The sequence below is a fragment of the Balaenoptera ricei genome, chromosome 6 (assembly GCF_028023285.1).
Source record: "Balaenoptera ricei isolate mBalRic1 chromosome 6, mBalRic1.hap2, whole genome shotgun sequence".
NCBI classification, from domain to species: Eukaryota; Metazoa; Chordata; class Mammalia; order Artiodactyla; family Balaenopteridae; genus Balaenoptera; species Balaenoptera ricei.
Window position 1 is genome coordinate 58,569,637 of NC_082644.1, and position 18,362 is coordinate 58,587,998.

At 34.6% G+C, this 18,362-nt stretch overlaps 1 protein-coding gene across 2 annotated transcripts in view; it reads left to right on the forward strand.

Annotated features, from left to right (window-relative positions):
• Window positions 1-18,362, forward strand: part of ZDHHC21 (zinc finger DHHC-type palmitoyltransferase 21) — a 60,534-nt gene that overhangs the window by 30,101 nt on the left and 12,071 nt on the right. For both annotated transcript variants that reach the window (XM_059926417.1, XM_059926419.1), the window contains exon 7: window positions 16,679-16,795. In XM_059926417.1, the coding sequence (XP_059782400.1) occupies window positions 16,679-16,795 (117 nt within the window). The remainder of the gene's footprint in view (window positions 1-16,678; window positions 16,796-18,362) is intronic.

Here is an 18,362-nt window from a genome sequence, read left to right on the forward strand (position 1 = left end):
CAGCTCTGTTTAATCTACTGTCAAACCCTTCTGTTGAGTTTATTAGTTCAATTATTATATTTTTCACAGTTATAATTTCCATTTGATATTTTTTTCATAGATCACGTCTCTGGTGAAATTCTTCATTTGTCATCTAAAGTTTTGAACATTTTAATGAAAGTTATTTTAATGTTTATGTCTGATAACTTCAGTGTTGAGATCTACTTGTGGGTCTGTTTCCATTGACTTTTTTTTCTTCTCTCTTGTAGTTTCCAGATAGTTTGTCCTTTCTTCTGATATATCTAATAAATTTTGTTAGATACTGGGCATTTTATATGACAAATTGTAAAGAGCTGGTTGATACTTTCTTTTTCAAGATATGATTTACTTCTTTTGTGGACTGTCAATAAGAGAAGACTCATCTTGATCCAGTCAAGGATTTGTATAATAAATATTTCTAAGGCTAGTAACAGAATATTGGTCTTAATACAGCAGTTCTTTTGAAGATGACATTTACTGTGTTTATTGAGACTTTGTAAGGATTTATGATTTGGGGCTTTGTCTTCATAAAGAACTAGTTTCAGTTTGCCCTTTCTCTTATGTCATAGCCCTTCAGGAGTTTCTCAGCTGTAAACTTCAGTGTTAACAGTGGATTGTGCCTTCTTGTTGTTTCCCCAGTTCTGTGGGATTGCAGAAAACTCTGAGCCTCCACTTCTACTAGACCTTTCATATGTAATGTTTATGAGTTGGCAAGTACCTTTAAGTAAAAAGCACTGAGGAATGTAGGACTCACCTTAGTGCATTTCTACTCTTTCTGGGATCTTTGTCCTTTAAGTCCTGGCTAGTTTGGCTACTTCCCAGTGTCTTCAGTCAGCTGTTTATTTACCAATTAATTGGATTTTATCTGCCTTTTAGTAATGTTCTTATTGGTAGGGTTAGTCTCATATAATCTCTTCCTGCATAGGTGTCATTGGCAGTAACATTTTGTTTAAAAATTTCTTCCCAAGTGATTTTAATCATTGCTTCCTAACTATACAACTCCAGGAGACCACACTCATGTCATAATCTATGTAAACAATATCCTGTGGAGTTGTGCAGAACCATATGACTATAGCCATAAGGTTTGAGAACTATTGTGCTGTAGAAAATGAGACTGGTGATGGACTTGATAGTATTGGTAGAGATTAACCAGATGGGGAGATGAAGGAAGTCATTGCTGGACAAGAGAATAACAAAAAGCTTGAGGCAGTTAATTGGAAATTGGTTTTAAGGTCACATTTTTTCTAAGATACTAAAAAACTCTATAGCAAATATTTTTAAAGCTAAATAATAGAAAATTGCCCTTACTTATAACAGGTTTTTTTGTTTGTTTTTTGGGGGTTTTTTGGTGATGACATTTATTACATTTTTTTATAAAGGTAGAAAATTGCCAGTAATTTCAGTACAAAAGTCACTATTGGCATTTAAAAAAAAATAATGTTTTGTAGTGGAATATTCTTCAATCATTCCTGCCCCATCAGTTTTTTTCTAAGTCCTTGCCTGTCTCTCTTTCATTTTTCTCTAAAACAAACAAAGTATATCCAGGTCTTCATTTTGTGTGGAAAGTTCTTCATAAACTTTGTTATTCTTTCCATTATATGGGATATGGTATAAAGATCCCCAGATATCCCTAATTATCTTTGGAGATTGTGTTATCGATTACTGTGCTTCTTTCTTATGGATAAAAAGTACAATGTAAGTATGCCATGGACTTTGACCCTATATTCTGTCAGCCAGAGGAAGTGAAAGCTTTAGTCTGCATTTTTCTTTATATCCTTTCAGGTAGATAGATGGCAGCATAGTATCTTTCGTTAAGTTCTAAAACTGAGTGCTTATCTCTGGGTGGGAAAAGAAAGTGTTAAAAACTCTTACTTAGGTTTTTGTTTCTTTTCTTTTTTCTTTTCTTTTCTTTTTTAACATGAAAGTGTTTATTCATTGGACTGACTTTTAAACTTTGTGGTGATGTCACTTAACCTGTATTTAGTAGAAAACTGGTACATTAATGATTAAGCACATGGGAAAGAAAGAGTTGAGAGAAAGCAGACTGTTCACAAACTCTGGAAAATAAAGGGTCTGGGACCTGATTTTCTTCCATTTCTCTGTTCTCGTGGCTTTCTCTTTTCAGGGGTGTGCTTTCTCTGCTGGATTGTTTTAACTGCTTTGCAATAACCCCTTTGTTTTTTAGAGTAACTTAGTGCTTTTTAGATTTCTTCTTAATCTTTACTTTTAAAATATCCACTTATCACGGACTTTCAAGGATTTATGTGTTTTTACTATGTGAAGTTTTGAGGAAATACTTTAATATATCCTTTAGTTAGAGAAGGAGTTAATAAGAGGTAAGGAAGATAAGGAATTTATTCATCATGAATCAGTGCCCCAAAATAAGGATTTATTTTTATGCTGTAAGTATTGATTTATATCCTAAGTCTTATAAAGAAGGCCTACAAACCTAAGAAGAATTAGTATTACCATCTTCTTTGTAAATAGCAACTAAAAAAAAATCTCGAAATTCTCAGTTAATATTAAAACAAAAATTCATATTTAGAAAATTGCAGAAATGTAAGTAATAGGTGTCTTTCCAAATAAATGGGGATTAATAAAGCATTTTTAGTTAAAATCACAGAATCCAAAATTAATAAAGATTATATGCTTGGAGATATGTGGAGAAGTTTTTCAAATGTTAGATGTCAAATTAGTTTGACCGTCATTTGTATTTATCATGCTGCTATAATGTTAACTTTTACTTAAAATCCTCTTGAAACTAATGTCTTCCTTTAAGTAGTTATTGGGATGAAAATCATTTTAAAGATTTCAAAACCTGTAGAGTGGGGAGTGATGTGGCATTTTAAATGAATAAAATGGATAGATATTAAATAAAATAAATTTTCTTTGGCCAAAGTCTATATTTGACTATTTTTCACATAGTTATTTTAAATGTTTATAAGCAAATGCCTGGCCATTTGGCATATTATTAAATTACAAAAATGTACTTCGTCTTATTATATGCTAGTTGTTTACTAAAACCATTATTAGAAAATTATAGCATTTTATTGGGTTGGCCAAAAGTTTGCTCCGGTTTTTCTGTAACATCTTACGGAAAAAACCCGAAAGAACTTTTTGGCCATCCCAATGATTAAATATGAAGGAAGATATCATTATAATTAGGGAGTATACTTTCTAAAGATTATTATTTATTGATCCATGAATATTTCATTAGTCATATGTTTCAGGATTTTTATATTATTCTCCATTTGTAAGAATTGGATTAGTGGAAAATGTCAACTTATTTAAAATATCCTTGAGAGGATAAGTAGTATGGTTCCCATTGTACAGAGAAGGTAGTGAGATTCAGAGAGGTCCAGTAACTTGTTTAAGCAGAGAATTATCCCACTTGGCAGAGGTGTGATTTGGGCCCATTTCTGTCTGTTCCTAAGTCAATGTTCTTTCTATAGTATCAAGCTGCTATTTCACTTTTTTACACTTTTCCCTGCGGATATTTTTTAGCAGTTTAAAAAATACTCAAGCATCACAAAATTTCTTCTTCAGGGAAAGCTTATTGAATCTCCTGATTGGTAAATTCATACTTTCCTGTTTTCATTTTTCATTGAGGCATTACATTTTTAGTAGTTAATCTAATCTAATCTAAAGACTGTCAAAATACATCTTATAAAGGCATTATAGTAGGTTAAAAATATTTTTTAAATTATGTACCTGCTGATGATCACATATTGTAGACAATACTATCTCTACTTTCTTTCTATGTGAGAAAACAAGTTGTTTTCTTTCTTAAATAATTGGTAGCTATTAGTGTAGAGCTTATGCAACTCATCATTTGTGGCATAGTTCTAAAGTTATATGTTTTAAATTGTTTTTAGATGAAGTAGATTCAGATAATTTCCAGCTGATTCTTTTGTATCTATTTTTATGTGAAGGGCAAAAACTAATATACTAACTGCATTTAAGGTTATGGGGAGAGTGATAGAAGTGGGGAAGGAAGGGTGAGAATTTGAATAAAGGACATGCTGCCAATTTTCAGAAGAGGAAAATAAATAATGTTTAGCAGTCCAGCCAACAGCTTCAGCTAGGAAGATACATTATTATTATTCCGATTAGCTCCTATCTAATAGTGTTGCTAGGGATTTGATGTCGGATAGAACTATGCCACAGAGTTATTTGCATAGCTTTTTGGCTAACAAAGAATAGAAGTAGCCAGAGGACTTGGTTGCAGGTAGCTCTGAATATTAGTAAAGCTCTTTACAATTTAGTTTAATCTTTTTATATAATCAATCTCAAAGTATCCTGAGCACTTCTGTTATTTATTGCTATTTTAAAAAAATGATTTAGGCTTTACTCAATATTTATATAGGGTCATTTACTGTGGGCACTTTAGAATGAATAAAATTGCTGAAATATGTATTTAGTTTATTTTGGGCAAGAATAGCCAAGAATAGTGTGGAATTAAGATAAATATGAAATGAAAATTATTTCGTTAGCAAGTATAAGGGTAATTTGGTGTTTTTGCCTCTGTATCCTGAAATGTTAGTGGAGGTAGTAGCATCTCTGGGTAAATTTTTCTTTCCTTTTTCTTTTTCTTTTCTTTTCTTTTCTTTTCTTTTTTTTTTTGCTTGGAAGGTATGATGTCAGATATATAATTAGTTTACGTTTGTAAAAAAAAAAAAAAGGTATAAGACTACCCTATTATTCTAACAACTGTCAATTCTATATGTCATATATCCCTGTGCTTTTACTGACAGATGGAACAAAGAAACCTTATGCTAAATCTTGACCTTGCCTTGCAGTACCAGGTCTACTGAATATATGTCCTCATTAAATTTTATATAGCTAATTATTTATGAATATTATAGCACTTAGCATAAAAATTTAGCAGTTTTATTTCTCTGTGAGAATGTTTCAGTCACTTTGAGTTTAAATGGTTAAACGCTGGCAGCAGTTTTATTGTCTCACTCATCTTTTACTTTTATCAAATGCTATAGCACTGTATTAAATGGTAAATGTAGCAAGAAAATATGGTATCTTGTTTTCTTATTGAATAGCTATAACTTTTCTAGAGTTTTTACTGCTAAAAGATGGGAAGGCAGACAAAATGATTTTTCTGAAATATTTTACCCTCAACCATGAACCTAGCAGTCAGGTGCCAGTGAAATTTGCTCCCTAAGAAAGCTGCATTTATATCTGTATCAAAATTGAATGTGTAATTCTGGTCACTCAGTGATAGCCGTGAGTCAAGTATGAATAGTGATTTTTTTCATTTAGATATTAGTTTCCATTAGGATTTAACAAGACTGAAAAAAAGTACATTTTACCTGGGGGCTGGAGGTGAGAAGGATATACAGAATAATCGTGTAACTTCTTTGCCTATCGTTTTGAATGTAATGATAAAACTTAAGCTGAGGCCCATTCCCAAAAGTGCTGATAACCATACAGATATGGTACGATTTTACTTTATGCAAGAGGAACTGCCACATGAACCTAACCTTAGCATGTGAAGTTGGTTATTTAGCCATTTTGAAAATTCAAATCTGTATACTTCAGATATCTTAGTTGTGATCTAAGCTATTTTCATTTTTGAAAAACAGAGAAAACAAATCCCTTCCAGTAGTACAGTGGGGGAAGGAGGGAGTCTCCGACCCCCCTTCCCCCTCCTCCACCCCGGAGACATTGGTAATGATATCTGGAGACTTTTTTGGTTGTCACAACTGGGAGAGTGCTACGGGCATTTAGTAGGTAGAGGCCAGGGATGCTGCTAAATATCCTACAGTCATAGTACCACTTCCTACAACAAAGGCTGATCTGGCCCAAAGTATAGTCATGCTGAGGTTGAGAAACCCCTTCAGTAGGAGGAAGATAACAAATACCTCACATGTTAATTTTCAGGCTAGTCTCATAAAAACACAAAGTGACTTATAAATAATAGTTTATAAATAAAATTGCTTCCTACTGATTAATATAAGACTATTATTTTATACGTAAAATTTTATTTGTAAAACAGTTGTTTATTTTCAGAAATTATGAAGAACACTCAGTAAATCATTTAACAAATATTTATTGAGTGCCTGCGATGTGCATGGTAGCCATCGTAGGCTCTGAGGATGCAGCAGTGAACAAAGTGAAGTTCCTGAATTAAAGAGCTTACATTCTAATTGGGGGAGACAGGCAATAAACAAATACATGGTATACAAGATTAGTATTATGAAGTGTAATAAAGGTGAGTAAGGGATAGAAAGTAATGATTGATGACATAGTCAAGGAAGGCCTTTCTCATAGTGACACTTGAGCAGAGACCTGGAACTCCAGCATGTCACTGATATTGGGAGGAAGAGCATTTCAGTGAGAGGAAAGAACCAATGCCAAGACTGTGAGGTGGGAGCATGCTTGACATTTTTAAGGAAGAGTAAGGAGGCCAGTGTATCTTGAGTGGAGTGAGTTAGGGAGAGAGTTGTAGGAGATGAATTGAGAACAGTGAGGGCTGGGATTGGAGGTGAGACTTTGTTTTGTCAGGATGTTTAGTGGTTGGGACTTTGGAAGCTTTTGAAGGTTTTTTAGCAAAATTACACAAACTCATTTACATTAGAGAAAGAAACCTGATTGCTAGGAAGAATAAATTTAGGGACAGTCATGGCAGCAAGAAGACCAGTTACTAGACTGTTAAAATATAGTCCAAACAAGATGATGTGGGGAGTAGTGGAAGTGTTGAGAAGTGGTGCATTATAGTTTAAGAGTTGACAGGACTTAGTGTTGATTTGGATGTGGGGTATGAGATAGAAAGTGACAAGTAGAGGATGATTGCAAGGTTTTATGTCCTGAACAACTGGAAGAATAGAGATGTCATTTACTGAGATGGAGAAGCTTGGAGGAAGAGTAAGTTTTAGGAAAAAGTTAAAAGATTTTGGTTGTATTGAGGTGCCTATTTGATATCCAAGAAGAGATGTTGTTAAGTAGACAGATATGGGAATCTGGATTTCAGTAGAGTGGTCTGAGCTAGATATATAAATTTGGGACCTTTAGGTGTAAAGATGGTATTTAAAGCCATGGGACCTGATAGGAGATTTTCTAGGGAGTAAGTATAGCTAGATAAGAAAGGAGGTCTTAAGACTAAGCCTGGAATACTCTTAAATTTTAGAAGACAGAAAGATGAGGAGGAAACAGAAAGGGGACTAGGCAAGAGTACCCGGTGAAACCAGGGAGCACTGGTGAAAGAGAGCATCAAGAAAGTTGACGGTATATATTGAAGGAGAAATTATAACAATGTAGTGTGGACTGTAAACAAGTAGGAAGTCAAGTGAAGGTATTGGAGGAAGGCATTGATGGACAGTGAAATGGTGGTTGGGTCAACAGATGGGAGGTTCATTGAGGTTGAGAATGTGTTAACATTGATGGTCTACAGGGAGTTAGATTGAAAGATACAAGGTGGTATTCAGAGGGTGATGTGTTTGAATTTGCAATCATGTTATGAGCACAGTGATGGGAAATATTAAGGTAGAGGATATAATCATAGAATTTGGATTGAGATTGGAGTAAGATTATTAGAAGAAATGAGTTCAAGGAATTCACGGACCAAGTATTGGAAGAATTATTTGCTAGATCATAAATAGCCAAATCTGACCCCTGGTTTATTTTCATTTAGCTTGCATCAGGAGGTGATGACCCCACTGCTCCCTAGTTGTGTAACATTTTGAAATTTTAAATGATGTAATTACCAGATAGGAATATAGGAATATTATTTCATGTAAGTGTCCTTTTCCTCCTCTCTTGGTTTGTGTGACATGTGTCTGTGTACATGTTGCCTATGTGTTTCTTTTTCTGTGTTTCTCTCTGCTATTTCATGTGTGTAATAGTCTTTGTAGGTAGTACTCTGACTCTTCATGTGTTGGGGGAGACTGCTTTTTTGGCTAGCTTTCTTCCTCATTTTCATTTATTCATTCAGTAAACATTTATTGGGCATCTACTGTGAGCTAGAGCTAGTTCTAGGCTCCAGGGACTCATCATTGAACAAAACAATCAAAAGTTCCCATCTTCAAGAAACTTACTGTTGTGAGAGACAGATAGTAAATACATACATAATACATACATACATAATTACATAAATAAGTAAATATCAGATGGAGGTAAGTACTCTAGAAAAAATAAAATAGACCAAGGCAGTAGGGAATGCTGGGATTTTCTGTAGTTTGGTCAAGGCAAAATAAGCAAATGGGCCCTGGTAAAAATAAACAAATGGGTCTCTGATAAGGTGATGTTTAAACAGAGACCTACAGAAAATGAGGGAGTAAACCTGTGGATATCTGGGGAAAGATTTTGCTGGGAAGAATAAGTGTAACATCACTGATGTGGGGTTGGCTTCATATGTTTGAGAAATAGCAAAGAGCTCAATGTGCTGGGATCAGAGTGGTCCAGGAAGAAAGTGGTAGATGAGCTCAGAAGGCAAGTCCGACTCCTCCTCTCTCTTTCTTCCCTCTGTCTCTTGTATCCTTTTCTATAACTTTTTTGACATTTTTTGTCTGTCCTTTCACAGGCCATATGTAACTAAACTTTTTCATTTTGCTATATATATTTTAAAAGAGTTCTGTTTCTATTCTAAAATTAAGAAAGTATTTTTGTATTTTATATTTCATGATCACTACTTTCTTTTTACTGTAGTTTCATTTTTTGTACCTTTTGTATTGTAAAATATAATACACATATATAGGTGTGCACAAAAATAAAAACATACAGCTCAGTGAATTATGGCAAAGCCTCTTTGAGCAATATTTATAAGATTTATTCTTTTGTTACATTAGATACAGTTTATTTTCATTGCTATGAACATTGCTACAAATATTCATACTATTTCATTTTTTAATAAATTTATTTATTTATTTTTGGCTGCGTTGGATCTTCATTGCTGCGCGCGGGCTTTCTCTGGTTGCTGCGAGCAGGGGCTACTTGTCCTTGCGGTGTGCGGGCTTCTCATTGCGGTGGCTTCTCTTGTTGCGGAGCATGGGCTCTAGGCACGCAGGCTTCAGTAGTTGTGACACACAGGCTCAGTTGCTCTGTGGCATGTGGGATCTTCCCGGACCAGGGATCGAACCCGTGTTCCATGCATTGGCAGGCGGATTCTTAACCACTGCGCCACCAGGAAGTCCATAGTATTTCATTTAATGTAAAATAGTTTATATATCCATTCTATTGATGGACATTTACATTGTTTCCAGTTTGGGGCTGTTACAAATAATGCTGCCAGAAGCAACCTTGTTCATGTCTCTTGCTGTACAGGTGCGTGTGTTTCACTTGGATGTACAGCTAGAAGTGGCAATATTCAAAGGTTATGTGTACGTTCCTTTAGATACTGTTAAAGTTTTCCAAAGTGGTGGTACCAATTCAAAACCCCACTAGTAGAGTATGTAAGTTCAGGTTACTTCATAGTGTTGTTAATATTTTTTCAGGTTTTCCTTTTTTTTTTTAATGGCATAATATTAAAAGTGTCTCCTTTATTTTTCAATTGAAGTATAGTTGCTGTACAATATTACATAAGTTATAGGTGAACAGTATAATGATTCACACTTTTTAAAGGCTACACTCCATGTATAGTTATTATAAGATACTGGCTATATTCCCTGTGTTGTACAATACATCCTTGTAGCTTATTTTATACCTAATGGTTTGTACATCTTTTCCCCCTACCCTTATATTGCCCCTTCCCTCTCCCCACTGTAACCACTAGTTTGTTCTCTATATCTGTGAGTCTGCTGCTTTTTTGTTATATTCACTAGTTCGTTGTATTTTTTTAGATTCCACATATAAGTGATATCATACAGTGTTTGTCTTTCTCTGTCTGACTGATTTCACTTAGCATAATGCCCTCCAGTCATCTTAAAGTTTGTCATTTTAGTGGGGATGAGCAGTACTTCCTTTTGTTTTAATTTGCATTTTTCTAACAACGAATGGTATTGAGCCCCTTTTCATATGTTTATCGACCATATGTATAGCCTGTTTGGTGCAGTATGTCTGTTTATTTTGCATGTTTGGTAGGGGGGTTATTTGACTTTTTTTTTTTCCTGGTAATTGTAGGATGTTTTAGATTTGAGTCCTTTTATGATTATGTATGTTGTAAATATCTTCTCTGTAGCTAAATTTTTTACTCTCTTAATGCTATTTTTTGATGAACAGAAGTTTTAATTTTACTCCAACTTACCAGTCTTTTCCTTTTTAGTTAGTGCTTTTGGGGTTCAATTTAAGAAGTATTTTTCTATCCTCAAATCATCAATATAATTCTCCTATATTGTCTTCCAAGTATTATATTTTTTATATTTCCACCCGGAATTGATTTTTATAATGCTTATGAGGTAGGAGTTAGGATTTCATTTTTTTCACAGATGGATATCCAATTGATTTAGCACCATTTATTGAAAAGATAATTTCACTCTGCTCTGCAATACCATCTTTGTCATAAACCAAGAGCCATATATGTGTGTATCTGTTTCTGCTTTTTTTCCTAGTCCATTAGTCTATCTTTGTGGTTGCACCACACTGTTACAACTGTCGTTTTATAATAAATCTTGCTATCCAGTATAAGAGTGTTTTTCTGCCTTTTTTTTTTTTCATTATTATTGCTCCCATCAGGAGCCTTTTTAGACACTTTCTCTTCTTTTCTCTATGAAGTTAAATACTAAGGAATAAGATTTTGTCAGGTAGGATTGATTTGTGGACAGCCACAAATCACTGTAATAGCTAAGTTTTTTTTTCCTCCAAGAACCAATTTTCTCCCTCCTGGGGGCGATATTACCCCTACTGAGAATGCATGCAGTAGAGGAGTTCCTCCTCCTTGTTCTTTTTGTGTAGGAGTGGTATGCTATCCTTTGCTTTTGTCTTTTCCAGTGAAATTTAGAAACAGCTTACTCAGCAATTTACAAATCAAAACAAAGTAAAAAACTCCTACCAGTATATAACAGTATATACTCTACTGGTGGGGGAATTTTATTGGGATTGTATTAATTCTGTACATCAGTTTGGTTAGTTGACATCTGTACATTACTGAGTTTCCTGATCGTAAGCATAGTATAGCAGCAAGAAGAAGTTGGAAACATGGGTAGTCCTATGATCATGAGTGAGTAGTTAAAACTTTTCCTGAAAAGAATATTCACACATTTACCAGTGAGTCCTAGGTCTATCATATATGAAAGGTAACAGTAATTCCAGTCTATGCATACTCTTCAAAACACTAGAAAAAGAGGAAACTCCCCAACTCATTTTATGTGTATAGCATATGTTGGATATATAACCTATTACAGACAATAAGAGAATGAAAGGAAATTAGTCTGATTATGAACATAGATAAACAACCCCTAAACAAAATTTTAGCAAACTGAATCTGGTCATATATAACCAGCTTGATCAAGTTGAGTTTATCTTAGGAATGAAAGGTTGTTTTTACACTAGAAAATCAGTCAGTATACATTATCAGTTAACAGATTAGGGGAAAAAAACCCAGATGTATGGAGACTGTATGTATTAGTGTGTGAAGACAAAGATAAAATTCAGCCTCCATTCATGTTATAAGCTCTTAGCAAACTAGAACTAGAGAACTTTTTTAGTGAGATAAAAGGTTCCAAAACAACCAACCAACCAAAAACTACACACAGAACCCAACACAGTAGCTGTTGCATGCTTATGATGAAATGTTGACCTTTTTCCCTCCAAGTTGAGGGACAAGGTGTTGATGCCTGCTGTGCCCCCATTGCCATTGTTATTAAACATAGTGCTAGGAATTCTGGTCCATGCGGCGAGGCAAGAGGAAGAAAGAGACGGTATCACTGCTGAAATGAAGAAAACCATCATTACTCTTAGATGGTATGATCATGTAAATAACTTATCTGTAGATTCTTTGGAATTTTTAAGAAAGTTTAAGAAGTGTGACTATAAAACAATATTTTTAAAAAATCAGTTTTATTTCTATATGCTAGCAAACAATGCTTTAGACAATGAAATTAACAGCAGAACCATTTATAATAGAATCAAGAAACAGGAATTAAATCTGACTTTAAAAAGCACAAGACCTCTAGGGGAAAATTGTGACTCTTAGTGGAGAGAATATATCATATGTGTGTGTATGTCTGAGTGTGTTGTAACTTGAAATCTAATTTAAAAATTTTTATGGGAATGCAAATTACAGTTGACCTTTGAACAATACACATTTGAACTGCACAGGTCCACTTATATGTGGATATTTTCAGTAGTAAGTACTCCAGTAGTACACGATCGATGGTTGGTTGAATCCCCTGATGCTGAGGAACTGTGGATACTGAGGGCCTACTATAAGATATATGCAGATTAACCCCCGCCTTGTTCAAGGGTCAACTGTATCTAGAATAACCAATACATTCCTTTTTTTACGTTGAAATATAGTTGATTTACAATATTATGTTATTTTCAGGTATAAAACATAGTGATTCAATATTTTATAGATTATACTCCATTTAAATTTATTACAAAACAAAGGCTGTATTTCCCTGTGCTGTACAATACATCTTTGTTGCTTATCTATTTTATACTTAGTAGTTTGTGTCTCTTAATCCCATACCAAGATATTCTTGAAAAAGAACAAGTTGGGATGAGTTGGCCTAGTAGGTATGGAGAGTTATTACAAAGCCATAGTAACTAAGATGTGCTCACTAGTACGGGGATAAACAAATAAACCAAGAGAACAGGATAGAGAGCCCACATCAGACTCAGGCATGTATGGACACTTGACCTCTGATCCCTGAGGAAAGGACAGCTTTTTAAATAAACCATCCCGGGACAATTGAGTATTCATATAGTAAAAGTAAATTCAGAACCCTATATTTCACAGTGCACAAACATCAGTTCCAGGTGGATTAGTGACCTAAATGTAAAAGGCAAAGCTATAAAGCTTTTAAAGGCTTTAGAAGGTAATAATAGGAGAAGGTCATCATTACGTCAGGGTCGGGAAAGATTTCTTAAACAGGAAATAAAAAGCAATAAAAGAAAAGATTGATAAATTGGACTACATTAAGATTAAGAACTTGGGATTATCCAAAGATGCCATAAAGAGAATGAAAAAGTAGACTCAGAGTAGGAAAAGATATTTGTAATATGCAACTGAAATGTAGTATCGAAAATGTCTGAAGAACGAATCAGTAACCTTTCTCTTTAAGGTAGGGATGCGGGAGAGGATGTGATGGGGAAGAAATGCACTGAGAAAAGCGTCTGCATGTTTTCAAATGTTTGCATTCTTTTCTCTAAACTGAACTTATGTTTTATGCATTTATCTATATATAAGCACATTTCTTAACCAAAAAATGGAAAGGAATGAAAACGATAAAGAAATACAGTTACTGTATTAGTTTTCTAGGGCGACATAAAATACCACAGACTGGGGGCATAAACAACAGAAACTCATTTTCTCACAGTTCTGGAGGCTGGAAGTCTAAGATCAGGATGTTGGCAGCTTTGGTTTCTCTGGAGGCTTCTCTCCTGGCTTGCAGATGGCACCTTGTTGCTGTGTCTTCGCATGTGCTTGAGCATCCGTGGTGTCGCTTTGTGTTTCTGAGTTTCCTCTTCTTATAAGGATACCAGTCAGATTGGATTAATGTCCACCCTAAGGGCCCCTTTTTTCTTGCTCTTCTCTTTAAAGGCCCTCTCTCCAAATACTCTCACATTCTGAAGTGCTGGGGTGAGGGTGGGGTTAGGGCTTCCACATACGAATTTCTGGAGAGACACAATTCAGCCATAATAACACTGATTATGTCATAAAGATTTGAATAGCAAATGGATGCTTGTGATTTAGATAAAATTTCCCAAGCCAATTTTTGGATTCAAAAAGTGCTAGATCGGGCTTCCCTGGTGGCGCAGTGGTTGAGAATCTGCCTGCTAATGCAGGGGACACGGGTTCGCGCCCTGGTCTGGGAAGATCCCACATGCCGCGGAGCAACTAGGCCCGTGAGCCACAACTACTGAGCCTGCGCGTCTGGAGCCTGTTCTCCGCAACAAGAGAGGCCGCGATAGTGAGAGGCCCACGCACCGCGATGAAGAGTGGCCCCCACTTGCCGCAACTAGAGAAAGCCCTCGCACAGAAACGAAGACCCAACACAGCCAAAAATAAATAAATTAATTAATTAAAATATATATTTAAAAAAAAAAAAAAAAAAAAAAAAAAAAAGTGCTAGATCTAAAAAAAAAATCTAAGATAGAGGTAAAGATGTTGTGCTCTGGAGAAGTATGTTAGATGACTCAAAATATGGATTTAGTACTGATGTTAATTATGTGTGTGTAAAGTTGGGATGCATTTTTTTGAAAATGTAAGAGTGATAAAAAGCAATTTCTGAATTAATTTACTATTTTACACAAGTACTCTCTAACATAAATGTATACCTAAGTGAATAAATGTAATTTTAAGTAGATCTTTTAGTTTCATCTTATCCCTAACATGTATGAATTCTAGTGGACAAAAAGGCTTTTTAATCTTTTCACTGGGAGAAAAGAGGATGCATTTTATTTGGTCATATATGGCACAGATCTTCCTTGACTTACAGTGGGGTACATCCTGATAAACCCATTCTAGGTTGAAAATATCCAAAGTTGCACCATCTTAAAAGTCGGAAAATTGTAAGGTGAACCGTTGTAAATTGGGAACCATGTGTATTTTTATTAGGGTAAGCTCTACTATGACACAGTATGTGCATTCCTAAAATTTGCCCAACTGTGCAAAATCATGCAATGAAAACCATAGGGCTTATGGCAAAATGAAGACACAACACTCAAAAACTTTGTCAGTGACACTTAAAAGGGTTCCTAATAAAAATAGCAGCACAGTTTTATACATGTTAACTAATTAAGAAATACGTAAATACTATAACAAACATTGCCTATACCTTAGAAGAGACCTGAAATTTTCTTGTGGAAGTGGGCATCAGAAAGGTTGCGTTATGTGAGTTATTACAAAGTGATGGAAGGAGAGTCATATGAAATTGGAGGGAAACTTGTGATACCAGGTACGGATGAGTGTGGCTCATAACACACATGACAAATTGAGTTAGCCGGTAGATGTTTGGGGGTGTGTGTTTTGTGTATTCCTGTATGGCTTGGTTTATCTGGGTTAAGTTTTTACTGTTCATCTTGGGTTTCTTGCAGATAAAATCACACATAAACAAACACAAGAGTCTTGCTATGCTCAAATTGTTGCTTAATGTATCAATCATGTTGGAACATATTTGTGTTTTCATACAGCATAATAGCAGAGTTTACTGTACTGAATTTTTCATATCATTCATAGCCCCATCTTTTCCTCTTTACATGTTTGGTAAGGATTTTGCATTAGGCTCTTTTATGTGAAATTTTGAAATAGTCAAAACTAATATGTAACTGTTCCATAACACCTTAAGTGTCTTGGTGAATTTTAAGTTTTCCCTGGCTAATACACTGAGTGGTTTGGGTGTGGACTCAGAGTTTTGCTTAAGTCAGGTGGATGACCACTGTGCCACACAGAAAAGCATCAGTTCTTTTGTTTCAAACAAGATCATTATGTTCGGTGACCCCCCTGTTTCTGGTATTGCTACCAGGGTACCTTTAAGCCTTAACCTGAATCAGTATTAAAAGAGCATGTGGGTGGTTATGTTTTGGGGTCCTTCCCATTCGTTTGTTGCTTTTTATCCACTGTGGCTATTTTATTCCAAAGCTTAGTAACTACAGGTTTCCAGAAGTCTTTGTTCTTTCACTCTCTCTCCCTCGACTGGAATGTTCTGGCCAGACAAGGGAGAGAGAGTGAAAGAACAGTGAGGGTAAATGAAATGGCTTCTCCTGGTTTTCCTGACCTCCTGCCACAGTTTCTTTGGATCACTTTCAAGACCCTCATTTTCATGCCCTGGGATGGAAAATCAGTTTTCCCTCACAGCGTTTCTGTCTAGGCATTCCTTTATGTTTCTACTGTCCTCTGTGCACACATTCCTGTTAAAGCATATATCACATTGTTTTGGAGTTTTGCAGAGTTGGGCTCTCTCTCTGAATAAACTGCATACTTCTTGAGGGCACAGACCATATCTTTATCCTTTTTACATTTCTACTACATAGCTCAGTGCTTGGCAGTGGTAGTTGAGTGAGTGGATGGATGAATGAATGAGTTGGTCTTGAAGAGAGCTGTTCATGTGACCCTATTATTTGTGTTACCCCCTCATTTTGACTAAAATACATAATCTCTAGGTATCTTGGCCACTTGAACTTTAATATTATGAATCAGACTTGTGCATTCAAGCTTTTTAGCAGTACCATAATAAAATTTCCTTTTGTTGAACCAGAGATTGTACACCATCTGTTTTGTTTTTGTTTTTTGATTTTTGGAGGGTTTTTTTGTTTTGTTTTTGCTACAAATAGTAAATGAGCATGGCTAATTTGCAACTTTAGGATTGAGGGTTTTTTTTGGACAATAGAGTAGTAAAATCCCATTTTTCAGCTTGCTACTATGAATTAAAAACAATTATTTTTGAAATTTTCAAATATTTATATATTTATTAAGTGGAATAAACTAAAAAATGGGGAGAGTAGTTCTTTTAAGATAATAAGGGAAAATGTTATGGCTCAATTCTTGCTTATTATTGCAACTGTAAGTAATTTTTGAATTGTTTTTAAGATTTTCTTTTTCTTCTTATAGGACCTCTTTGTTGTTAGACATGAATTGGCCATAATGAGACTAGCTGCCTTTATGGGCGTTACAATGTTAGTTGGAATAACTGGACTCTTTTATACTCAACTAATTGGCATCATCACAGTAAGTATGTTTTTAATGTAAAGTAATGTATTTGTGAACATATTCCCTAATTACGAACTTAATTCTAAAAAGTTACAGGAAGTTTAGAAATTAAAGAAGAAACTTATCCGTAGTCATTTATGTATTTCCATTTCCGTATGCCTGTGTAATTTTAGAGTAGTTATAATCAGTGTACAGAGTGTACATATAATTTTGTATCCTGCTTTTAAAAATTAGATTAAAGTATTTTTATATGGCTACAGACATCATGTTTATAGTTTTTAATATTTGGATATACTGTTCAGTGAACATACCATATTTTAATTAATCATTTTTCTGTTGATCAGCATCTACTATGCAATCTTTTTTTTCTATATTACAAATAGCTCTTTGAACATCTCTTTTTCCTCTTTAAACTACTAACTTAAGGTAAATTCCAGAAAATGGAATGTTGCTGGTAGAAACATTTTATTAGTAATTAACGGGTTTTTATTTTTTTGCATGTATTTATTAGCCAAAGTGGATTTGTCACAACAGAAAAGATTTTAAAAATGAGAAAAATAACATTGGTTAAGGATTTAAAAGTTTGGAAATACACTGCATTGCAGAAGATGCAGAGTAAATAGGCTTTTTTGTATGTTGTTGGCGGGGGTATAAATTAGTATAAACTTTTTGAAGGGCAAATTGTCAATGTCTATCAAAATTTTAAATTCACAACCCTTTTGACCAACCTCTAGATACTGTTTTTTCACATGTGTGTAATAAGTGTGTATATTAAAAAAGATCTTCATTGTTATATTGATATATATACAGTGTATGAAAACTTAAGTGTTTACAAGACTATATTCAGTGAAAAAAAATGTAAGAAAATGCATCAAAACTTACTGTAAAGCAACAGTAATCAAGAAAGTGTTGTACTGGCATAAGGATAGATGAAATAGGATTGAGAGTCCAGAAATATACACATATATCCATGGTCAATCAGGGTTTCAGCAAGAGTAGCAAGACTATTCAATAGGGGAAAGAAAAGTCTTTTTCAACAAATACTGCTGGGACAGCTAGGTATCCACTTGCAGAAGAATGAAGTTGGGCCCTTACCTCATACCATATATGTAAATTAACTCAAAATGGATCATAGACCTAAATATAAGATCTAAAATTATAAAACTCCTAGAAGAAAACATAGGATTAGGCAATAGTAAATCTTAGACTAGGAAATAATATCCTAGATATGAAACCAAAAGTGTAAATAAAGAAAGAAAAAAAAAGATAATTTGGACTTACTCAAAACTGTAAACTTTTGCACTTCAAAGGATGCTATCAAGAAAGTGAAAGGACAGCTCACAGAATGGGAGACAATATTTGCTAATTGTGTATCTGATAAGGGACTTGTATCTAGAATAGATAAAGAACTCTTAAACTCAGTAATAAGAAGGCAACCTAATTAAAGCATGGGGATAGGATCTGAATGGACATTTCTTCCAAGAAGATACAAATGGACAATTAATACTACATGAAAAGATGCTCAACATCACTAGTCATCAGGGAAATGAAAATCAAAACCATAATTAGGTATCACTTCTCATGC